This window comes from Pteropus vampyrus, unplaced genomic scaffold (genome assembly GCF_000151845.1).
Source record: "Pteropus vampyrus isolate Shadow unplaced genomic scaffold, Pvam_2.0 Scaffold415, whole genome shotgun sequence".
NCBI lineage: Eukaryota > Metazoa > Chordata > Mammalia > Chiroptera > Pteropodidae > Pteropus > Pteropus vampyrus.
The window spans coordinates 443,226-465,701 of NW_011889196.1; the positions used below are offsets into that span (position 1 = coordinate 443,226).

Here is a 22,476-nt window from a genome sequence, read left to right on the forward strand (position 1 = left end):
GAAATAGGTTTGCATTTGGGTGGAACACAGGCATTTGTGTTAAGTCCAGGAAACAGGTTTCCCTCCCTCCATGTCTTCCTGCACACGGCTAACTGGACCAGAATGCTCTCCGCCACTTGGTGCAGCAACGGACCGTATCAGCGCCCAACAAAGCGCAGCAGGACTACGCACAGGGGACATCGCCTCTCGCACCAGCACGAGTTTCGGCAGAGGAAGCGGTGCTCTCCGCACAGCGGGCACAACGACTGAAGGAAAAACACTGATGAACTCCCTGCCTGGGAGGGATTGTTCCTGCCTCTCGACCCGATGAGTCCACTTACTGGAAACTACACTGTGCGGTGACCCACAGAGAAAGGGCTCATGCAGACACCTGGTCAGCTACAGCATGTGCAGAGTATGTTCTCGGCGGTACCGACTGCGCAGCAAATGCACCTGCATGCACTGTGTTGTGACAGGGAATTAGCCAGCACCTTCTCCCTCTCAGAAAAGCAAAAATTTCAGGAATCCCTTAATGCCATCTCATGTTTGCTCAATGTCAATTCGATTTAAATGTCTTCTAAATTGACACAAATCTGATGTACTCACTGTAAACTTCTCCTCCCGTTTCTTCCGGTAACCGAAGGAATTTTTCCTAGAGAGGAAAGCCAGAGAGTGTTAACTTTTTCCCACGTGCAACATTTTTCATTGAGCACATGTAAGATTAGAGCACACACATTCAATCTTTATGACCTTATAACTTTTCAGAGATGACTTTTGATTCTAAAATCCCAACTTAAAAAGTATAAGCAAAACAAAAACAAAATTTTATAGTAAAGGACCAAAACTGATGTACAGATAGGTAAATAAAAATAGGAAAAAGAAAAACACATTTATTGAAAGAATTCTCCTAGGGGCTATTTAAAATTTTTGTTTTGCTATTGATACGTGAACATCCATTCAGCTGGAATGACACGATGTGTAAAATCTGACCTTGAACTACGCAGGTGAACTGTCAGAGAACAGCAATGAAATGTACCAGGTGCATCGTTCAAAGCACGAAGACCCCAGCAGACGGTTGGCTCTTGCCGCCTCCCCGCCGCCCGGCCCTTGGACTGTCCAAGTCATCAGCCCGGGCGCTTCGCCACTGAACACACGTGCATTTCCAAACCTCGCGCTCCATCTCTGCCCAGCTGCTGGCTGCAGGCATGGCATCTAGACAGCTGTGGCTCAGAGCTGGGCCACGTACTGCAGTGCAGAAACGCTGTGGCCATGGCAGGGCCTGAGGGTACTGAGACACTTCTGCCACCCTGGATGGGCTACCTGGCCTAACCATTCACATTATTACGCCAATTTATAACTTCATTTCCATTTACTCGTCCCTTTGTCATTCCACCTGAACGGGAAGACTCCCTCGGGAAAGAAATTTAGAGACAATCTTGACAAATTATTTTATAGAAAACCTATGAGCACTCTTGCCCAAGATGGTCTAACTAATCAAAATGAGGAGCTTTGCGCCCTTGGCTAATGCCAAGGATGTGCATGGAACCTCTGGCCTGTCCATCCAGGAGAAGCAGAGTGCTAACCACACGGATTCCAGAGCAAGGTCACGTGCTCTACTATACAGTCAACTCCAGAGTCAGCTCTAGTGGATATTGCACGCCTGACTGTGGAGAGCAGTGACCATGGACCTGAGCTGCCCATCACAAGTGGGACGCTAAGCCACAGAGATGGACTCAGACCTGAGTGCCCGCCACCAGCATTAGTTGCATGTCTGAGCCATGGCCCCGCAGCCCAGTGCAGCGCCTCCGTGCTCCTGACCTACACCTAGGGCTTTGTGGGGAGAGTCGAACCTAGACTAGTGATGGCCGCATGGTGTGCTGGCTGCCTCGCATCGCTCCTCTATCGGGAGCACCCCAAAAGCCAGTGTGTGAGGGGATCCTCCCAGAGGAGAACTTCAGGCAACACGTGTGCTGTGCGCTGTGTCTGGACGCGGAAGTGGCTGAAGTACAGGTCTCCCCTGGTTCTCGAGCAGGAGTGCGAAGCACTTGGCTGGACAGAGACCCACAAAAGCAGGCTCAAACTCTGGTGACAGCAGACCTAGGGAGGGGGCTTGTGGAAGAGATAGTGTACAGGCATCTGTGTTGAAGCCAACCACTTTAGAAGAGACTCCTGACCGCTGGGTGAAAAAAGGTGGTGTCCAGACTCCTCCCCGTTACCCCAGTGTCACTTGAGCAACACGGTGACACTTGTGCGCTTGAGGCCCCAGTGCCAGCCCCGCCCCATCCTGCAGGAGGCTGCACTTCTGCCTGCCTCCGGCCCGCCCGCACCACTCGGCGGACCTGAGCAGATGCTGCCTTCAGCCCCTGGTGCCCACACAACATGTCCACAGCAGCAGCAGGGGCATGGGCCCCACCTGGGGAGCAGACAGGCTGAGGGAAGACTCAGCGGTGAGGCTGTGGGTCGGCAGCACCCTCGAGGATGGCCCTCACTCTGAGACGCAGCACGTGCTTTGCACGTGAGGAGGCTCAGGCCACAGCAGCACGCGTGCCCAGGCACCACGGGGCACATCCAATACCCCCCAGCACGATTTCTGCTCCCGGGCCCACAACTGCCAACTCCGGTGGTTTGGCTGTCTTGGTTGTCAGAGCAGGATGCTTTCAGCAGGTGACATAACTGAGACAGCTGTCCGCCCAGCTGGGCCCCCTCCTGCCACTGAACCTGGCTAGGTGACTGCTCTTGTGCACTGCTGCTCCAGCGGGGTCGGAGAGCCACGTGTGGTCCAAGGGAGGTCCCAGGGTGCCTCGGATTGCTCCTCACACCCAATGGACAAGGTTAATGGGAAACAAAACTGAAGCTAGAAAAGGGGGTGCTGGTGGGGCACAGCTGCTGAGACTCAGGTCCCTCAGGGTTGCCCTCCAGTTGAAGACTGGAGCAGGAGAAGCAGGGCGGAGCCGGCTGTCAACACGACCAGGGCCTCCTGCCAGCCTCAGGTATGTGCCGCTCAACTGCGCCCCACTCGACTGCGCCCCGCCAGTGTCATGCTAGTGATCACAGCCCTCAGGGCACAGACTATTTTGGTAGAGTCCCCACTGGGTGGAAGCATGAACTCGCCACTACTGTTGTCCGGAAGTCCAGGCGCCGTGGGGGGTGATGGGTGTGTGGCCAGAGGTGGGCAGCGCTGGCCGACCACGTGCTCCTCAGCTTCACATGACCCTTCACCCTCCCATGGGACGCTGAGCAGGTGTCCCTCAGGCCCTGTCTTTCCAACGCCAGGACACTTCTCATGGAGCTCCTCCCAAACGGAAATGCTGGAGGAAGCTGGAGGTGTGAGGGGCTGGAGACCCGGGAACCTATCTTCCTGATGGCACCTTTTCTGCCCTTCCTGAGGGTCCACAGGCCCTACTCCAAACCTCTCGGTCTGACAACCCCAAACTCCTAACGTCCCCCCGGTGCCGCAGGCGGCAGCTGTTTCCTGAAGTCACTGCCCTGCATTTCCTCAGTGTCTGCCTTTGCCCCTCAGCCTCCAATACCTGCCGAGCCGACTGAATGACATCCGACACACCCGTGCTCCAGCAGTGCGCCATGCTGCCCCGGCCACGGACGCTGCCCTGCGACCCCTCCAAGGCCTGGCCGTGCGCTTAGCCACTCCAAAGACGGCGGACGGCCTCTGGGTCCTGCACGCCCCAACCTGCCCTGGAAGCACACATGTGCCAGGGAAACAGAGGGACCTACGGTCCTGGGACCTGTCAGTCAGACACCGTGCTGTACACTCTGAGCAGGACACTTGGACATGTGTTCATCAAAATTTGCAAAGCAGTTTTTTTAAAAAAGCTTCAGCAGGTTGAGCTAGCTGTCAGAGAGAGGTCTCCTTCGAACCAGCCACTGAAAGAAGGAGCTGGGGAGAGCCGACTGCGGTCTGGCACCCCCAGGCAGGCGAGCCGTGACTGAACGTACCCTTGATTCCCCTCCACCTAGCCAATCTCACCTCCCTAGCGAGCTGTAAGTGGCGGAAAGCAAGACAGCAAGCGGCGGCTAGCTGCATCAAAGGAAAAGGGCGAAGCCAGTGGCCACGGGCCCTGCGGGACCGACACCCAGGGGTGGGGCCTCCCTCCGTGTGACCCACAGGCACCACTCCATCTTACAAATAGATTCACCACTGAGGAATCGAAGCTCCCATCGGCCTGGCTGCACAGCTCAGCATCTGTCTACCGTATGACCCTGCTGGCTGACGGAGCAGGGAGAGAACGAGCCGGCCCTCTGCGCGGCAGGAGCAAGAAGAGACCGAAGGCTCACACGTCGTGGGCTCTGGTATCCGTTCAGCTCAAAATGCTCCGCAGATGACGACTGTGACCTAACACGGCTCCATTCCACCTAGAGTTCTCATTCCATAACTTTTTATTACAACGAAGATGAGACCAGTTCGGTCTCTGTGAGTAATCATATAAGACCTTTCACGGTTGCAGCCTTCAATTTGATTTTCGAAACACATTACGTATTTGAAAATGATTATAAAACATATCTAAATAGAATTCGGGAGTATTAAGCATTTACAAGTACATTCAACAAAAGTTCCAAGTAACTCACCGGCCTCTACCTAAGCCAGGAGAGGGCTCGAGGCTGCTCAGCTCTGCCCGCCCGGGCCCAGCATCTCTCTTGGCAAAGGCTGGAGGGTTCTGTGCACGGGTCCTGGGTTGGCCTGTCTGCCTGGCTTGCGGGCTCCGCACTCCGTTAATCAACCGATCCGCAGTGAAGTTAAATATCGAAGGACTGTCTAGCAGCCCGGGTCCTCTCTCTGCACTGGGAATGGCATGGCGCAGGTGGGATTTACTGGGGTTCCTGCTAATAAAATGTTATGAAATGACCACAGCATTACGAACCCAACGTGCTAACACAGCAACGTCTAAGCTAAAATGTGCTTTGCTATCTTTTTAGAAAAAAAACAAAAAACGGTAAGAACGGCTAACACATGGAACGTCTGACGGTGCAGACAGTGCAAGTGTAGCAGTGAAGAGTCAGCGGGCAGAGCTGCAGGCCGCCCGGGAGCCCGTGTGAAGGGAGCCCGCCTTCTGCAGGCGAAGCAGCACACGCTGCCGCGTGACTGCGCCCCCCGCGGTCTCCCCTCTGGTTACTGTCACCACTGGCGGTCGTCACAGCTCTGTCTGTACTCAGGAAACAGGACTCACACACACGGCAAGGACCGTGGTCTAACACACTTTGCTTTGCTTTTAAGAGATATGAAGTGACAGCGACCCTTATGACAAAAGGTGGAAAAGCAGCATTTTAGTCACTTGTGGGACTTGCCTGCTTCTCGGAGGGTACTGTCTGAGTGAAGTCAGCGGAGATGTTGCAGGTTTGAAAGTTGGAGACGTAAACCCATTTATAAATCCAGTATTTGGAAATGGAGTTACCTAGAATCATTAAAAACAGACAAGTCAACAAGCCATACCCAGACTCCGAGCCGGTTACCACTGCCTCTTGCGGTAACCCGGTCGTTTCTCCACGTTTCATACATAAAACATTCACGGCTGGGAAGAGCACTGGGTAAGACTGTTGCTTACAGCTAAGAGTCGGGCTTTAAGACGCTCTGGTGGTCCGTCTCAGGCGACCCTGATGGCAAGCCCACAAGGCAGACAGGGACACACATGAGAACGACCAGGAGAGGGGAGCGCCTGCTCAGACCACACACACTCGTCTCGGGCTCCAATGCTCAACCCCAGGGACCACAAACCACCTCCAGACAGGCAAGACGTCCTCAGAACGCTGCAGGAGACAGACGCACTTAAAACTTAGTTAATGCCCAACGTTTTGATCAGAAACCCCCCAGTCTGAAGGAGTCAGAATATGAGAAATACGTCGCTCGTACCAGAACGAGACTCTGATGACTGTCTATCACGGTAAGACCAATCGAGATGAATCATTTCACATATGTACTTTACATATACAACTCTAGGATTTGAATAATTTTGCTCGAGTTTAAAAATAAATTCGTTGCTAACAATAACTTAAAGTCCTGAGAATTAAAAGGCACCACCTCTTCACTTCTGCTCAAAATGATGCAGTGTGTTTTACAGCAAGCAAAAGGGCCTCATGCTCTAGACCAGGAACCGACCAAATGGTCAGACACCTGGCCCATGGTCCCACAGGACCCCACTCTGGAAGAGATAGGTGTGATTAGAGACTCCGAAAAGCAACTTAGTCCAAGAGCCAACCAGCATGAGCATGGCAGGCAGCCTCCTCTGCAGACAGCAGTCACAAGAGTTGACTGACTCTTTCCCTGTACGGTTCTCCCACATTAACTATGCGGCCATCAGTATGCTTTTACGGAATGCCACGAACACTCCAGAAAGGCAGCACGGTCTCTACCCACTAGGATTCACTGGAGAGACAGCCACAACTCTGCCCGTGAGCGCGCCTCTGCCCCGTCCTTTCACGAACAGCTCAGGACTGCTGAGGGCTCGGCCGCATGCCGCCCTTTCCTGGGTGTCTCTCCTCGCCCGCTGTGCTCACGACCGTGAGCCACAGGTGCACGTCCGCACACCGGAGGACACAGTTAAGACACTGTTCAGACAGAGCTTGACCACCTTGTCTGCCCAGGGCCCGCCTCAGCGATGCTCTGGCTGGAAGCGCGCATGCCACGACCACTCCTGGGGCCCGCGTGCACTCATGCAGCTTCCGTCCCTTCCAGCTCTGCTGCTCACACTCCACTCAGACGGTGACAGGATGTCCGACACACCCCGCCGCTGAAGTCACAGCATTCTGTCTGGGTTCCTTTCTTGCGACATCACCCACTTGATGCACCTGTTATTTCCAGACTGCTCTTTCACGGACACATATCTTCAGCTTCTCGTGTGTAACACGCACCCAGCTGTGTCAATGCACCTCTCTTCAGCTACCGAGAGCCTCGGGTGACTCTCCACACAGCTGCGGGGCCATCCCAACGTTCCATGATGCGGTCTGCAGCCATGTCCATGACCCAGCACGGGTCCAGCTAACCCGCCGGCAGCCAGTGCCGCCTCTGGCCAGCAGCCCACCCCATCCTGCCTGGGGGAGCCCCAGGACCACTTCGTTTCCTGCCCCAGATCAGCCGCGTCTCACGTACACTTCTCCAAGCTCCTGCCTGGGGCCCACCCAATCTTTCTAATATCTGCACCAGCAGAGCTGGAGAAAAACGACTGAACCTGTTATAAATCTATGAATTCCAACCACAGGCCTTAACGCCAGCCAAAACCGGCAACAAATGCATCACGCCTACCAACTCGAGGGCTGACGTGAGAAACGAAGCTCATGAGACAGTCTGTCTTTACTTGTCCTCAACCATTTAAGACACGGTTCCCCTCACAGGCCCCCCTCACCCCTCTGTGCACACAGCTCCCTGCCACCCCACACCTAGCGTCGCCCAGGAAGGGAGATGCGAGGCAGGAGGGCAGACGGACTGGGCAGAAACTTGAGATTAAAGTGTTTGAAGGTTTTTTAATATACATGGTTCCACGTTTATCTCCCAATTAAATGCAAAGCCCACCACAGAACCAGGAGGTCTGTTTTTCTACAGCAAACTGCAGACATCTGTGTCGCCTATGTGACAAAAAGCTTGATCCTTCGAAGCACCTAACGTTGTCACGACACGACTCTGTGCTTAAGCGGTAAGACAAGACGGGACTCACCAAGGGTGGATCGAGATAGCCGTGTGTTGCCGACCACGTCTGGGGCGCGACCAGGCTGTAGAGAGGGAAGTGCTGCTGGGGGCTGTAGACTGGGGGCAAGTAAAAGGACGCCGTGTAGCGGTGCTGCGTGTAGATGCTCATGTCCAGGGGCCTGAAGCCGTTCTTTGGCAAAAATGTGTTTATAGCTATTGCCTTTGCTTTTATCCGTGCCTGTGTGAAAACATGTAATATGTGTCTATTAAAATATTTTAGGTTACTGATTTACAAACAAGTATAACCGAAGGTCTTGCTTACCTTAATTGGTTTTCCTTGAAAAGTCTTGACTTCTTCTCGCAGATATTTGTAAGCCTGAGGGAAAAATCATCCAAAATACCACGGCATTAACCTTATAACTAAGATGATTGTATACTTAAAATACAGTGGACAAGACGTAGCACCGTGATTCTTAATCTTCGGGCCACAAATTCCTCCAAAAAACCTGCTAAGAGCTATGGAACCTCTACCCAAAATTCCCACAGAGAACATTTGTGTTCATTCTGTGGGTGCTGACAGACACACCACAGCCTCCCTGGGGACCACAGGCTAAGATTCCTGACCTAGGAGATCCTAGTAACGACCCCGACTTGAAAGTGGGATTCCAGTTCAGGAAAGTAAGAGACTAGGATCACAGCCCTTATTCCTCTCCGACCCCGCGCCACAGCACTGCAGGCCCTGACCCCGTGACCTGCTCCTGCCACCCATCCACTTCGCCAATTAAAGCCCATCTTTCAGAGTCCCGTTTCTCTCTCTCGACACCCTGCATTCGACCCGCTTAACAGTGAACACAGCGGGCTTCCCTCAGGCGTGTTCCTGTTTGCCTGTGTCTCCTCCCAGGGCCTCTCTCTGGAGCTCTTTTGAGCACCTGGTAACACGTGTGATGCCGAGGGAAAGGTAAGAACAGGTTTAAATTTCTCCAAACACTTTCCAAAAAGTAAAACCTCTCTCTGCCCAGATGCAAAAACAGAATTAATTTTCCCGGGCTGCTCGTCTTACATGCCCTTAGAAAACAGCACCACGTGCTTCCCATATTACTGCAGAGCTGTCCACACAAACACACCTATTTAAATTTGTGCAACCCGAGGGATCTGCACTTTACATTCAAACTTAATCCCACAATGCAATCATCTCAACGCTCAAATTTAGTCCCACTATGTACTAATTGTCAAGTACTGGTAACCTCTGTACTTCCTGGGGAGGGAGAAGCTTACCTGTTGTGCATCTGCTTCTGTTTCAAATGTAATAAACCAATTATCGTTATAGGCAAATTCACAGTTTATAAATTTTGGTAAATTATCTCCTTTAAATAGTGCTTCTACTTCCTACAGGAAAAGGAAAGGTTAGAAATTAATTCTCAACCATGCCATCTTTTGTCCTCACCAAATAAAAATGATGCATGCACTTCAGGACGGATCCTTAGACAGAGTCCAACATACTGATATCTAGTAAATCTCTCCTTCAAAACGGCTGGGGGGTTCAGTGTGGCTTCCATAATTGGGTCCCACTGCCACAGGAAAATAAGTCCACAGCGTAACTGACAGCTTTCTCTACTCCCAAGATACCGTCAAGCTAAATTACTGTGAAAATATCATTTTACTTTACCAGTAGGCTAGGGGTGAGGGAGCAATTTAAAAAATTTATAAATTCACTGGACTTTTGCTTCTAGCCAAGGTGAACCAGATTTCTCCTTCCCCATGAAACAATTAAAAATAGAAGACAAAATACACAGGATCACAGTTTTCAGACAGTGAACCGCAGGCCGTGCAGCACAAGTGAACTTGAGAACGCTGCGGGGACCGGAAGGCGAGCCCAGCCCCCCACTCCAGGGCCCGCAGTGTCTCCCCAGTGCTCATCGGAATGGCAGTGTGCCTTCCCACCAGCCGGGGTTCAAAATGCTCCCAAAGCACGGGACAGCAGGCAGAGCACACAGCACCAGTGCCCCAGGTGTCACAGGAACTGGCTCTAGGAAAAGGGGGCTCTGCTCCCACCTGACCAACACCCCAAAGGGCCACACTGATTCCAAGTCAGTCTCTGGGCCCTCAGAACACAGCTCGAGAAAATCCATAGAAAAAACACAAAACATTCAACACCCAATCAAGTCCCAAATGCTTGGCATCCCTTCAAAGTTCACCAGATAGTAAAAAAATATAAAAACTTGACTTATAATGAGAAAGATCAATCAATCAAATTAGACCCAGAAATGATATAGATGGTGGAATCAGAAGGCAAGGACATTAAAGTAGTTACTGGATATATCCCCTACATTCAAAAAGATAAAGACTGAGCATATTAAATAAAGGCAGGGAAGATTATAATAAAAAGAAAGATCCAAATTGAACTTCTGGAGATGAAAAATACAATGTCTAAAACAAGAAGTATGCTAGTTACAGACTTTCAGAAGAAGGGAGAAGAGAAAAATAAAAAATAAACTTTGAAGAAGTACTGCCTCAGTTAACTTCAAGCACAAGATACTTGAAAGCAAATTTCTAGTTTTAAAATAAATAACTCATAGGAAAGTGATATACAACATAGGGAATGTAGTTACTAATATTGTAATAAATTTGAACATTGTCAAAAGGTTACCAGAATTATAATCACTTTGTAAGGTATATAGATGTCAAATCACTATGTTGTATACCTGAAACTAACATAACATTGAATGTCAGCTGTACTTTCATTTTAAAGTACAACAGCGGGGAACCGCCTCCAGAGGGCAGGGTCAGGCCTGCGGGGTGAGCGGGCTGAGACCCTATGCTGCCAGGAATGGGCGCTTTCCCGGCCCCAGCCCAGAGGGTTGACCGCTGTGACGGGCCCATGTCACTGGCTCTCACTCATTCTCTTTCCAGCACTGCAGTGTTTGGCACAATGATGGTTCTCACAGCAGGGACACACATGGGCTCGTCTGGAGAGCAGAGAGAACTTAGGTTTTAGTTTATTGGGTATAAAGCTCAACTCTCTCCCCACCAGAGGGAGGGTCATAAGTGACGCCAAGAGATACCGCATTCTGAGTTGGACACGGCGATTCTACGAGATTCTGCGGTTATATTTCTTGGAGATGAGCCTACTCTACGTGTGGTGAAAATGCTGTGTGTGTTCACAGGCAGTTGTTTAAATAAAGGAGCAGACTGTGACGAAAAAAGAAAAAAGAAACGAGAGTTACATCAAGGTGCAGTGAAGTGAAATATCCTAAAACCAATGATAAAAACTCAAAGCAGCAAGAGACGGAGAAGACTCATGACATACAGAGGAATGAAGATAAAAACGGCAGGTTGATCCTCAGAAACAGGGCATGCCAGCACAGAGCAGAGTATCTTTACAATACAGAAAGAAAAAAATCCTGTGAATCCAGAATTCTATGCTCAGTGAAAATGTCTTCTGGATAAGAAAAGCAAGACTCAACTCTAACCACTTACCGGTGTAAACACAAAGACACAGATGTGTCAAAAGTAAAAGGGTGAAAAAGACACATGGTGCTAACGTGACAGGAAAGGGCGTGGCTATGTTAACGCCAAACAAAGTGGGTCCCCGGGACCTGGGGCCAGCTCGTAAGTACCGGAGGAATGATCAACCAAATCGACTGCAATTAAAAGTTTTCCTCATCGCTGACACCTGGTTCCAAAGAAAGAGAAAGAACTTCCTGGATATGCCTGGCCCCAGGCCTCAGAGGGACGTCTGTCTTTGCCACACAGCCGGTTCAGCAACTTACTGTCCTTTACTTAAGCAAAGGGGACCACCCTCCCCTGCCTTCCTTTTTCAGCTTTAAAGTTATTGTGGAAGTTCCTCTAAACCTCTATAGAGACTTCCACCATTTGAGTTTTAAAACAGAGGGAACGCTGTTTGGAATAACAAAAAGATACCAAGACCCATGTCAGCAGCTAAAAGTGGGCACTTCTTGGTTGTGGTCTTTACAAATGTCTCAAGTTTTGACACTTAGGATTCATGTTTCAAATATTAATGAGAGTTAATAGACATCCATATTAATATGAGAAGTATGTTGACCCTTCATATTCAGAACTGTAATTAAAAGATAAGGAAAAAATTTCAATCCTAATTTCTTTTTTTTCATATACTATAATAGAGAATGTGTAAAAATAGCCTAAGTTGAACAGAAAGTAAAACTTTCTAGAACAAGGCCGCACTCGAGAGTACTGTCATCTAGTATCCGAGGTACCATGAGTCCACCTTTGTTACACTCCACCAAGAACAGGCTGGAATAAACCCACACACGCACTCACCTGCTCCCTCCACAGAGAAGGTATTTAAAAATACACAGCATGAGTCCCTTAAAGGCTTGACTCATGTTAGACCTGAGACAGACAAACGGAGCGTCCAGGTTCTTCGAGCCCCCGGGGTGCACATGGACTCAGACATGCCCTAGAGGAAGACTCTGCTTCACTGTCGCCGGGCACGCCCCTCAGCTCCCACGCCCTGCGGCTGGCTCAAGCAGCTGGACAAGTCGCAGACTGAGCAGCGATTCTCTAACAGCAGACTACTTCTGACGACTCGAACCGTTGACTACTGTGCCCAAGTGAGTAGTTCTCAAATTATGATCTCCAGACCCCATTTCCATAAAAAAAAGGGGCTGTGCCAGTGGCCTTCTGAGGGGGCTGACTTACTTCCACAGGGGTGGACTCCGAGACCTCACGTAGTATCACTATGCAACGGTTTTGATTTGGCCTGACTTTTTCTCCTTTCTCATCCACTTGGACTAAAGGTAAAGCTATAAAGAGAAGAAAATTGAGTGGTAAAACATAAATATTAAAACAAATCAATCATTTAATTCTATTATATAATACAGATACTCCAAGATGTTACACTACGTAACTAAACACATCTATAAGAAACAAATATACAACAAGTCAACTATTTTTAAGCTAGTCTTGCATGTTATAGTTCCCAAAACTAGGAATATGAGAATTTTGGAAGTGCTATAAGAGCTTTAATAAATGTGACACTATGAAACAAAGGTTCTAAACGGCTCGAATAACTGACAATTATAAGTCAGGTTCAATGGCTTTTCCTCTCTACAAGTCCTTAAAATAAAACAACTTTCTGTCTTATTATGACATTTTATCTAGAACTCACAGAAGTGTCTTTACAAGTGGGTCAGGTGGAACCAAACTCAACTGATAAACAGGTTTCTGTTCTAAATGGACCCCCCAAAACGAAGCAACGCTAGAAAGATAACACTGTCTCAAGAAACAGTGGTAGTTTTCAGAATTCAAACTTCATGGAGTATGCCTGCCAACTGTCTTCATTAGCTGCTTCAATAATTTAATGACCTTACGAAAGCCGCCTAGGGACAGAAAACAGAGGACTTTTATTTGTGAACGGAAAACCCAACTACGTTGCTGAGGTCAGAGGATCATCATCTTCCATTTCAGTGAAGGCAAATGCACACCAAAAAATCATCTTCACTGACTGTCAGCAGTACAACAAAGCCGCGAGAATACGTGCACACCTCTACCTAAGAGTCAGTGATGCAGTCACCACACTGACTTAGAGAAATGGGGCTTTAGTTCAGGCTGAGCCATGTCCCACCATTCAGAAATATTTAGGCGGGGCAAGGGCACATGCGACACCAAGTTCTTTGTGAAGGACACTGTGGGAGCAGCTCAGCAGAGCAGTCCTGAGGAGGGAGACTACAGAAATAATTCAGCTGGTACTTGTAAGTCTTATTATTACAGGTGAATTTTTATAATTAAAACAACTTTGTTATTTAAAAATTGCAACATGTTGTACATTTAATATAAAACTAATCCCCACTGAAGATATCCTGGGTCGGGGGGAGGGACGGAGGCATTACAAAGAGCACAAGAAAGCTACGGGCAGTAGTAGACGTGTTTATGGTCTTGACCACAGAGAAGGTTTCACCGCTGTATCCACACATCCAAACTGATCCAACTGCAAACTTTAAATACGCAGTTCACTGTAGATAAACTGTACCTCAGAGTAAAGTAGTTTTTAAAAAATAAATAAAATAGGTGCCTCGATCTGCAAAGCAGAGCAGGGCACAGCGCGTTCAGGCTTCAGACACCCGCCATCTCCCGAACTGCCACAGGCCTCTGATGACCGTTCAAACCTTCCCCTGATGCTGTCAAATGTCAAGGGACAGCCTCATTCACAAAGTCCTTTAAAGAAAAATGTGATTTCACCAAAACTTCAGCAGAAATGTGAAATTTACAAGGAACTACTTTAATGGCTAGAATGCTAATTAAAATACATGCCGCTCTACTCGAAATACCATTATTTATTTTTGTACATCTCACAGCTTCTTTCATGTTCTTTTCTACTTCCTGGACTTACGATCAGTTAGGGAGCCCGTCAGCCAGCGCCGAGGGCCACGGGCACGTTGTCAGACACAGGGCTGGCCAGAAAGGCCCAGCAGACAGGGAAGACCCCACCTGCCGTCAAGGGCTTCGCACAATGGTCGCAATCGCATCGGGCCAGGCCCACTGCGGCACAGCTGCCGCTCACTTACATCTCAGCACCTGCACGATCAAGTCCAGGTCAGTGCACAGCTTCTTGACGTGCTCCAGGTTGGCCACCGTGGTGACCGGCACGTACTGATCGCTGTCCATCTGCGACATAAGGTACATGTCACTAGCAAGGTTCTCCCTGCAGAGAGAAGACAACCTCTCTTGAAACCTTGTGAGGGCTGAGGGGCAGGATAGCGCTCCAGGGCTACGTCCGCATGCCCACCCCGCCTGTCGTTTGCCACCTCTCTGAATATAGGCTAATGCTTTTTAGAGACGACTGGGGGACAGAGAGAGCAAAAGTAAAAGTATATTGCACTTCACATTGTCAAAATTAATGAGCAAATAAATCTTTCAAAAATGTATTTATAGCTTATCTTTGTTCTAAATAGCTTATCAAAAACACAAACACAGTTTTTTAAAGTAAGGAAATACAGCCGAAAGAACAAGAAAATAAGAAAAATATGAAAAAGCCAGGAAAGGCTGGTGCCCAGAGTGCTTGCTGTTCACTCTACAACACCTGCCAGAGAAGCTGCAGATCTGACTCCACTTCCCAGCAGCTAGGATTAAAAAGAAGGAAACCTGATCATAACGTGACCCCCAGGGTCGCCAGGTAAGCCATAGAAAACCAGTAGTTTGGGTAAAGAGGAGCGACTTCCTGGAGTTTTGGCCTATGATGAGTATTTCCAGGTGTTAAGGCAGGTGCAAAGAAAAACCTGGAAAATCATCATTAATGACAGAAAACTTTACACATGTCAATCAGTTATCTTCTTATTTAAAAATAAAAAGAGCCAACCCCATCTTCTTGTACGCCAGTTCTTCTATTTCAACTGTAAAGGTTTTTACTCTATTTTTCAATGTAAAAGGTATTATTCGGCTGTGGAGGTGGCGGGGGGAGACGACACCTAAAAATATATGAGTGCTATGTAAATAAAACAACCTGCTACTGCAGTGTTTGGCAAACGTCGAGAACTAGTACAGGAAATTTGTTCTCAAACTTTTAGTGTGCTGAAAAACGTCTCTGTGAATGAACGGCCTAAGGCCCCACCCTGAGTCTGAGTCTCAGTCGCAGCTGAGTCTGTGGGGCCTGGGAGCCAGGTAACAATCAGCAAGATGAATCTGTGGACGACTGCGGGGCCGGGCCTACGGGATTGCATTCAGTTCTCCAACACATCAAAGGCCGGTCAGTGCTCTAGGTCGCCTATTAACAGATACACATGATACACACGGACACAGGCAACAACAGACAGACACCTCTTCCACGTCAAGTGTCACATCTGTGTGTAATAACCATGGCACAACACCACAGATATTAGGAACCAGAAAAACCACTACCATCCTTACCTGGATAAGCAGAATTCCAATGTTTTTTTAAGTACTTCTCGGGGGTCTTCCTGACTTTCTGGTTGAGACTCATTTCCTCCTACATAAAAGTAATGATCAACTCAGAAAAAAATGGCTTAAAATTCACCAAGCAGATGATTCCAGACAGCAATTCTACTGTTTTCAATAGACATTATTAACTCATCTAGTGTACGAAGAACATGGGGAAAATGCTATTCTGCCCACTAAAACAAGGAAAGCAGGGGGAAGAAAAGGAAAAAAAGAAAAAGAAAAGAAAAAAAGAAATCCCCTCTCCCCCAAAAGAAAACAACACAGTTTCGAAAAATAATCTGAGTATAAAATTTATTAGCAAAGTTTGGGGGCGCATTTTATCGCATAGTAAATAAGTACGAGCTCATTTAACGCTTTGTCTTGATTCTAAAACAGATTTTCAGGTAGCCGACAAGAATAAAGATACTAAAGCAATAATAAAATACAAAGACTCAAAATAAGGAAAAGATAAATACAGGCCAAAAAATCAAGGCTGGGGATGACAAACACACAGGCCATAAAGACTACACAGTCTAGTTTCTACACAGTCTTAAAAAATGTGCCTTGAAAGTTCCAGGTAGTCAAAGTCACAAGTAAGAAATTGTGGAGTCCCAGGGACGCCACTGAGAACACTAAATAACAGATCCTCCAGAGGGAACTTACAGTTGAGAAATGGAATAAACCTGCTTCAGCCAGGTGGTCAAGGTCAAGTAAATATCAACAGTGATAAATCACGCTGATACGATGCACCCTTAACAAGCGAGGATGAAAATGTCACTTCCCTCTGTGATCTTCCTGCCCCCAAACCTGGCATCACTGGCATCACTGGTATCATCATGAGAAAAGCATCAAATTCCAACAGAGGAGTTCCACACAAAACAACTGTCCAGCACTCCTCAAAACTGTCAAGGTCATCGGAAACAAGTAAACACAATCAGAGAAAGTGTCATAGCCAAGAGAAGCCTAAGACGTGACAACTAAGTGTAATGTGGTGCCAGGGACAGGTAGAATGTACCAAGACTGGTTCAGTGCTTGTGGCACATGTATCGAACTGAAGGAAGGTGTGAAGAACAGAAGAAACTGGTTGCCTGGTCCATGCGAACTCTCCTCCATCTTCCCGATTTTTCTGTGAGCCCAGCACTGCTCCGGAACAAACAGCACGAGATGCAAGCGCAACTTCCAGGCGCCACGGCACTGTTAGGGGCCCAACACCTGAATTACAGGCACGGGCCCCAAGACTTGACTGAAAAGACAGCGAGACTTGACTGTCACATGACATATAAGAAATGTGCTTTGTTAAATACAAATATCCAAATAGCTTAAAAGTAAAAGGATGGAAAAAGATATACCATGCCAATACTCGTCAAAAGAAAGCTGAGGTGACTGTATCAATATTAGACAGTAAATTCAGAGCGAAGAAAATTACCAGGGATACAGAAGTCGTTTCCTAATGACAGCAGAGCCACTTCAGCAAGAGGCCACAGCCACTCGCACACAGAGCTCCAAAATACGTGAAGCAAAAACTGAGAGAACCAAAAGGACAGACAAACCCAAAATTAAAAGAATACCTCTCCTAATACCTGACAAAACGAGAGGTACAAACCAGACATACAGTAGGCCTGAACAACACCACCCCCTAACTAGACCTGACTGGTCGGTACAGAACACCCCACGACAGCAGCAAAACACGCATTCTCCCGAAGTGCACAGGGAACACTTACTGAGATGGCCCAAAATAGTACGTCTTAAACCCAAAGGAATTCGAGTCATACAAAGCATGTCCTTTAACCGCAATGAGATTAAATTAGAAATCAATAAAAGAAAGTTCCCTGGAAAATCCCCCAATATTTGGAAACTAAATAACATACTTCTAAATTGCCCACAGATTAAAAAACAAAAAATTAAGAAAGAAATTACAATTTTGGACAGTTTTAAAAAAGATAACACGATTTGTGAGACTGTGCTAAAGCAGGACTTAGGAAGGAATTTATAGGCTATAAATGGCTATATTAGAAAAAAAGAAATGCCTCACATATCAATGCCCTCAGCTTCCGTATTATATGACACTAGAAAAAGAACAAATTAAATCCAAAGTAACCAGAAAAAAAGTATATTATAAAGATTAGAAGAAAACCAGTGAAACAGGAAGGAAAAAAGAGAAAAATCAATGAAACTAAATACTAGTCCTTTGAGAAGATCAATAAAATCGATTAAGAGGAAAAAAAAGAGAAGACACGAATTGCCAATAACAAAATGAGTGCTGTGAAGACTGCACAGATTACAAGGATGAACAGACTACCAAGAGCAACTCTTGCAATAACTCTGACTCTAGATGGACCGGACCGAACCTTTGGACGATATAAGCAACCACAGCTTCCTCAAGAAGAAACAGAAAATCTGAGTCGCCCCACATAAAGACAAACTGTAGCCGAAAACTTTTCCACAAACAAAACTCTAGGCCCACGTGGCTTCACTTCTTAATTTAGGGAAGAAATAATAAACTCATCCAAAAAACTGAACAGGAGGGAACACATCGAAAAGAAAACCACAGATCCATGTTCCTCATGCGCACAGCCGTAAAACTCTAAGCAATACTTTGAACAACCTAATCCAACAATAAATCAAAAATATATGACATTGTGACCCAGTGAGGCTTAACCCAGGAATACAAGCTAGGTTAAAATTTGAAAAATCAATCAATATAGAAAATCAAAGAAAGAAAAAATACAGGACCATCACCAAGAAGGAGTAAAAGCAAAACAAATTCCTAGAACCCTTCCACGTGAAACTCTCCCAAATCCTAACAGAAAGCACTTTGTTAGCCTGACAAAGGCCGTCTAGGTAAAACTAACATCATTACCCCCAGTGGGGGAGGAAGTCCCCCGCCCCCGAGACCAGTCGGAGGTCCATGCTTGCCACATCTGTCCACTTTTGTACTGGAGCACCTACTCACCCACTGCAATCAGGCGAGATAAAGAAATAAAAGGCACCAGACTGGATAGGGGATGCAACTGAATTTATTCACAGATAAATTCACATCTATGCAGAAAATCCAAGGGAATCTACAAAAAAGTTCCTAAAACTAATAAGTGAGCTTAGCAAGTTTTCAGGATGATGTCAATTTACAAAAAATAATTGTATTTCTATACAAGTGACAAACTATTGCAAATTAAATGTTTAAAAATCACTTACGATAGCACTAAAATATATGAAATACTTAAGAATAAACTGGACAGAAGATGTGCCAAAAAAAGCACAGCCGAGAGCAGTAAAAGGGACGTGAATGAGGGGAGGCACACACCTGGCTCCTGAGCTCTGCGCGGAGACGGCCCTGTCTGCAATCAAGCTACAGTCAACGCGACTCCAGTGAACATCTCGGCAATGTGTAGACAGTGACCAGCTCATCCTAATTTGTACGAAAATGGAAAAGAACTAGAAAAGCCAAAATAACTCTTGAAAAGAACAAAATTAGAAGGCTAACACTACCTGTTCCTAAGAATGGCTTACAGCGATCGAAAGAGTGTGGCATTAACAGGTAAAGGACCAGAGAGACAGAGCAGAGATAAATCCACAGGCATATGCAGACGTCCCAACCACGGCGCACGGGCACTGGAGACGGGAGCCGGGCCAGCGAACGCGGCTGCGCGGCCACACAGCCACGTGTAGGGAGAAAGAACCTCGCGCCATTCCTCACGCCACGAACAAAAATTACCTTGAAACCGTCCACAGGCCAACAAATGCAAAACAAAACTATACGATTTCCAGGAGAAAACCTTTGTGACTGGCATTCAGTAAAGATTTCTTAGGTAACACCAAAAACGCAAAACCGATAAATAAGACTATATGAAAAAGGTTTTTAACGTCTGCTTTTTTCAAAAGATACTGCTAGGAGAACAAAAGGAGAAGCCACAGGCTAGGAAAATGTAATCACATGACCTGATAAGGGCTTATGTCTAAAACATAAAGAACCCTCAAAACGCAAAAAAAAATATAGCCCAACAAGAGAATGGGCAAAAGACTCAGACAGACCCTTCACCAAAGAAGAAACATGCACATGAAAAGGTGCTTGACACCACTGGTCATTAGGGAGATCCGAATTAAAAAGACAGTACGACTCCATTCTCTGCCTTTTAGGAGGGCTAAAGGGAAAGGCTGAGCGCATCGGTGTTGGCGCAGACGTGCGGTGGCTGGAGCTCCGGCACGGCTGCTGGGAGCGCAGAGGGGCCGCTGGGGAGCACGGCTTCACCGTGTCTTAGCGGACAAACGTGCCTGCCAGCCGACCCGCCCGCTCCATCCCCACGTGTTTACCCATGGGAAATGGAAACGTGTGATCACGTGAAGTCTTGCTTTGAAATGTTCACGGGAGCTTTATCGGTAATAGCCCCAAACTGGAAACAACCCAAAGTTTACCAACAGATGAACAGGAAAGCAAACTGGTGTATAATGGGGTGGAATACTAACCAGCAACAAAGAGGAGCGGGCTGTGAATGTCACGAGTGAACCTCAAAAGCAGTGCACCGAGTGAAAGCAGCACTCATCTTGATTGTGGTGATGGCTTTACGGCTATGTACACATCGTATCGAATTCGGTAGAGAAACCAATGAGGAATGGAAGTGTCAGCAAATCAGCCCTAGGATGCACTGAACACTGGGCTTCACACTACAGAAACGCTGGGTACGCTTTAAATGAGTGATGTTTATTATACGTGGGCTATGCTTAACTAAGCTCTATACACAAGGGAAGCACTGGGTATAAGGAGAGAACAAGTCGTGAAATAGCTGTCCAGGAGGGTGACTCTCCGGGGCCACTGCGGGCCATGCTGAGGTCACGCTGGAAGCTCGTGATCATGGACTTAAAAGCGAGACCGAACCATACTGCCGTCCAGTGTTCGGCCACGTACCACGTCTCAAAAACAGGCATGCAGTAGAAAGAGAATTGCATTTAAACAAGTTTGAGGCGGCTGCTAAACACCTCTGAAGGCAGTGAAGTGATACAGGCGGAGCGAGGAGGTCAGTGGAGGGGCCGACCGACACTGAAGAGCAGATCTGCACAGCGCTCACCCCTTCGGGGACGGGCCTGACACTTCCATGCTGCTCACTGCGCACGGCCCTGCTGGGACGCAGCGTGGCAGCAGGAGGGGCGGGGGCGCGCTCGTTCCATGCCGTGCCTAACCCCGTGCATCTCTCCGTAGTCACCTGAGAGAACACACGCACTCCGCCTGCATTGCTCTGCTCAGGCCCTACAGGCCAACTTGGGGGACCTGCTCCTTCGGCTCGCGCTGCCCACCTAGCCGTCGGCAGTGAGAGTGCAGCCCACCTCTCAGGTCTGCAGTCCACGTGGACGGGTCTTCTGGATTACAACAGGGACCAACTCAGAGGTGGGCTGGGTGTCCCAGAACCCACAAGCGTTTCTACATCTGCTCCGAAGAGAAAGGCTCCCCTCCCCTGTCCACGTTAGGGCCTGCCCGCAAGCCTCCCTCTGCCTCATCGCCCTCCCACCTGACGTGATGCCCTCCCTGACCACATGCCCCATCCCTGTCCACACCAGTGAATGTAAAGCAGAAGTGAAGGCAGCAAGGACAGGCATGTGGTTCAGGGAAAGGTTCGACACGCTGAATTTTGAGAAGTGACATACACGAGCCCCGCTCTCTTAGAAAAGGAACCAGTAAAGTGGCTTTACCCGTGTCACTGTTCTCAGGCGGACATTCGTACTCTGTGTGGTCCAGAGCCAAAGTGCTCATGGCTGTCTGGTCCGACTCCTGTAACTCTGACAGTGCTGCATTCTCATGACTTTTGTCACTGTCACCATTGGCATCCAACTCTGTAATTAGAAAAATTTCACCCCAAAAAGGCAGGGTTAGAAGAGTAACTTTCTCTTAAAACAAAACAAAAGCTTATATTTGCAATTACTTCAACTTTAAAAAACTTGATGGTTATTCAAATACTGTCACAAACAAGGACACAAATTTTCATTAACAATTTCTTAAAGATGGATGAAAAGGAAACAAGAATAAAGCCTGGAGCACAAACGGCCCCTCGCCCCACTGGGCTCACCACTCACCCTCCTGGCCGCAGTCTGGGCGACGGCCGGGCACGTGGTCCCAGGCTGCGCTCACACCGCCGTCCGCGGCACTACCTGCCTCCAGATGTAACACAGGCGACCCCCATACTTTTGCATTGGGGTTTAGCTCCGAAACCTTGGCTGTTGGTACCTGAGAAAAAATGTGATACATACGTTTGATACAAATTCCAATCAAATGCCATTTTACGTATCAATTCAGAGTTGAAATACATTTATTTAAGAGAATTTATGCTAAAAAGGCTGAGCCAATTACATGTATTTTGGGGATGAAAGCAGGTGCAGCAGTAACAAAAGGTGCCACACTCGGAACCCAACTTCATTCTCCATTAGACCCCAGGGCCCCACTAAGGACAAAGCTCTCCAGAGATAACGTCATTGACAGATAACAGCCGATCCGATCACCGTCTCTGCTCCAGGTTGCCCGACACAACATGCAGACTTGCAAATCCAAAATGAACATAGATGGGTACAATTTGAAAACAAAGCTCAAACACTCATATATGCAAAGGATGTAGAAAATGAAAGTTCCTTCAAGAACCGAGGTCTTCTGACAGGTCTGTTGGCAGTGGGGGCGGGGGGAGAGGGGCGGCACCTCTGTGACCACTCACTTCCGGGACTACGGGCCTCCTGCTGTCCAGACAAACCTGGCATTTCTACTCCTGCTCCGTCTGTCCAGAACCCTCTCCAGGGTTGATCTCCTCTGGGACTGGGGAGGCCTTTCTCGGTGCACCTCATCAAACACACGACCACCTCTACTTTCCCTCTCCTCTCACAAAACTTGAGCTGCTCCACAAATCTAAAGAAAAGTTGATGTCCCAAGGACAGCTGCTCCCAAACTAACTTCCGTCCTGCCACCACATCGTTCAGCA

At 47.9% G+C, this 22,476-nt stretch overlaps 1 protein-coding gene across 2 annotated transcripts in view; it reads right to left on the minus strand.

Moving 5' to 3' along the window:
- LARP4B (La ribonucleoprotein domain family member 4B) overlaps positions 1 to 22,476 on the minus strand; it is a 41,393-nt gene that overhangs the window by 7,908 nt on the left and 11,009 nt on the right. Inside the window, exons 4-14 of one of the 2 annotated variants that reach the window (XM_023523800.1) lie at positions 21,587 to 21,737; positions 21,206 to 21,346; positions 15,497 to 15,575; positions 14,158 to 14,294; positions 12,293 to 12,396; positions 8,888 to 8,998; positions 7,935 to 7,988; positions 7,641 to 7,850; positions 5,281 to 5,387; positions 4,564 to 4,818; positions 586 to 631 (exon numbers count right to left, since the gene is read on the minus strand). In XM_023523800.1, coding sequence (XP_023379568.1) covers positions 586 to 631; positions 4,564 to 4,818; positions 5,281 to 5,387; positions 7,641 to 7,850; positions 7,935 to 7,988; positions 8,888 to 8,998; positions 12,293 to 12,396; positions 14,158 to 14,294; positions 15,497 to 15,575; positions 21,206 to 21,346; positions 21,587 to 21,737 — 1,395 coding nt within the window. The remainder of the gene's footprint in view (positions 1 to 585; positions 632 to 4,563; positions 4,819 to 5,280; positions 5,388 to 7,640; positions 7,851 to 7,934; positions 7,989 to 8,887; positions 8,999 to 12,292; positions 12,397 to 14,157; positions 14,295 to 15,496; positions 15,576 to 21,205; positions 21,347 to 21,586; positions 21,738 to 22,476) is intronic. The other variant, XM_011380907.2, reaches the window with a different exon arrangement.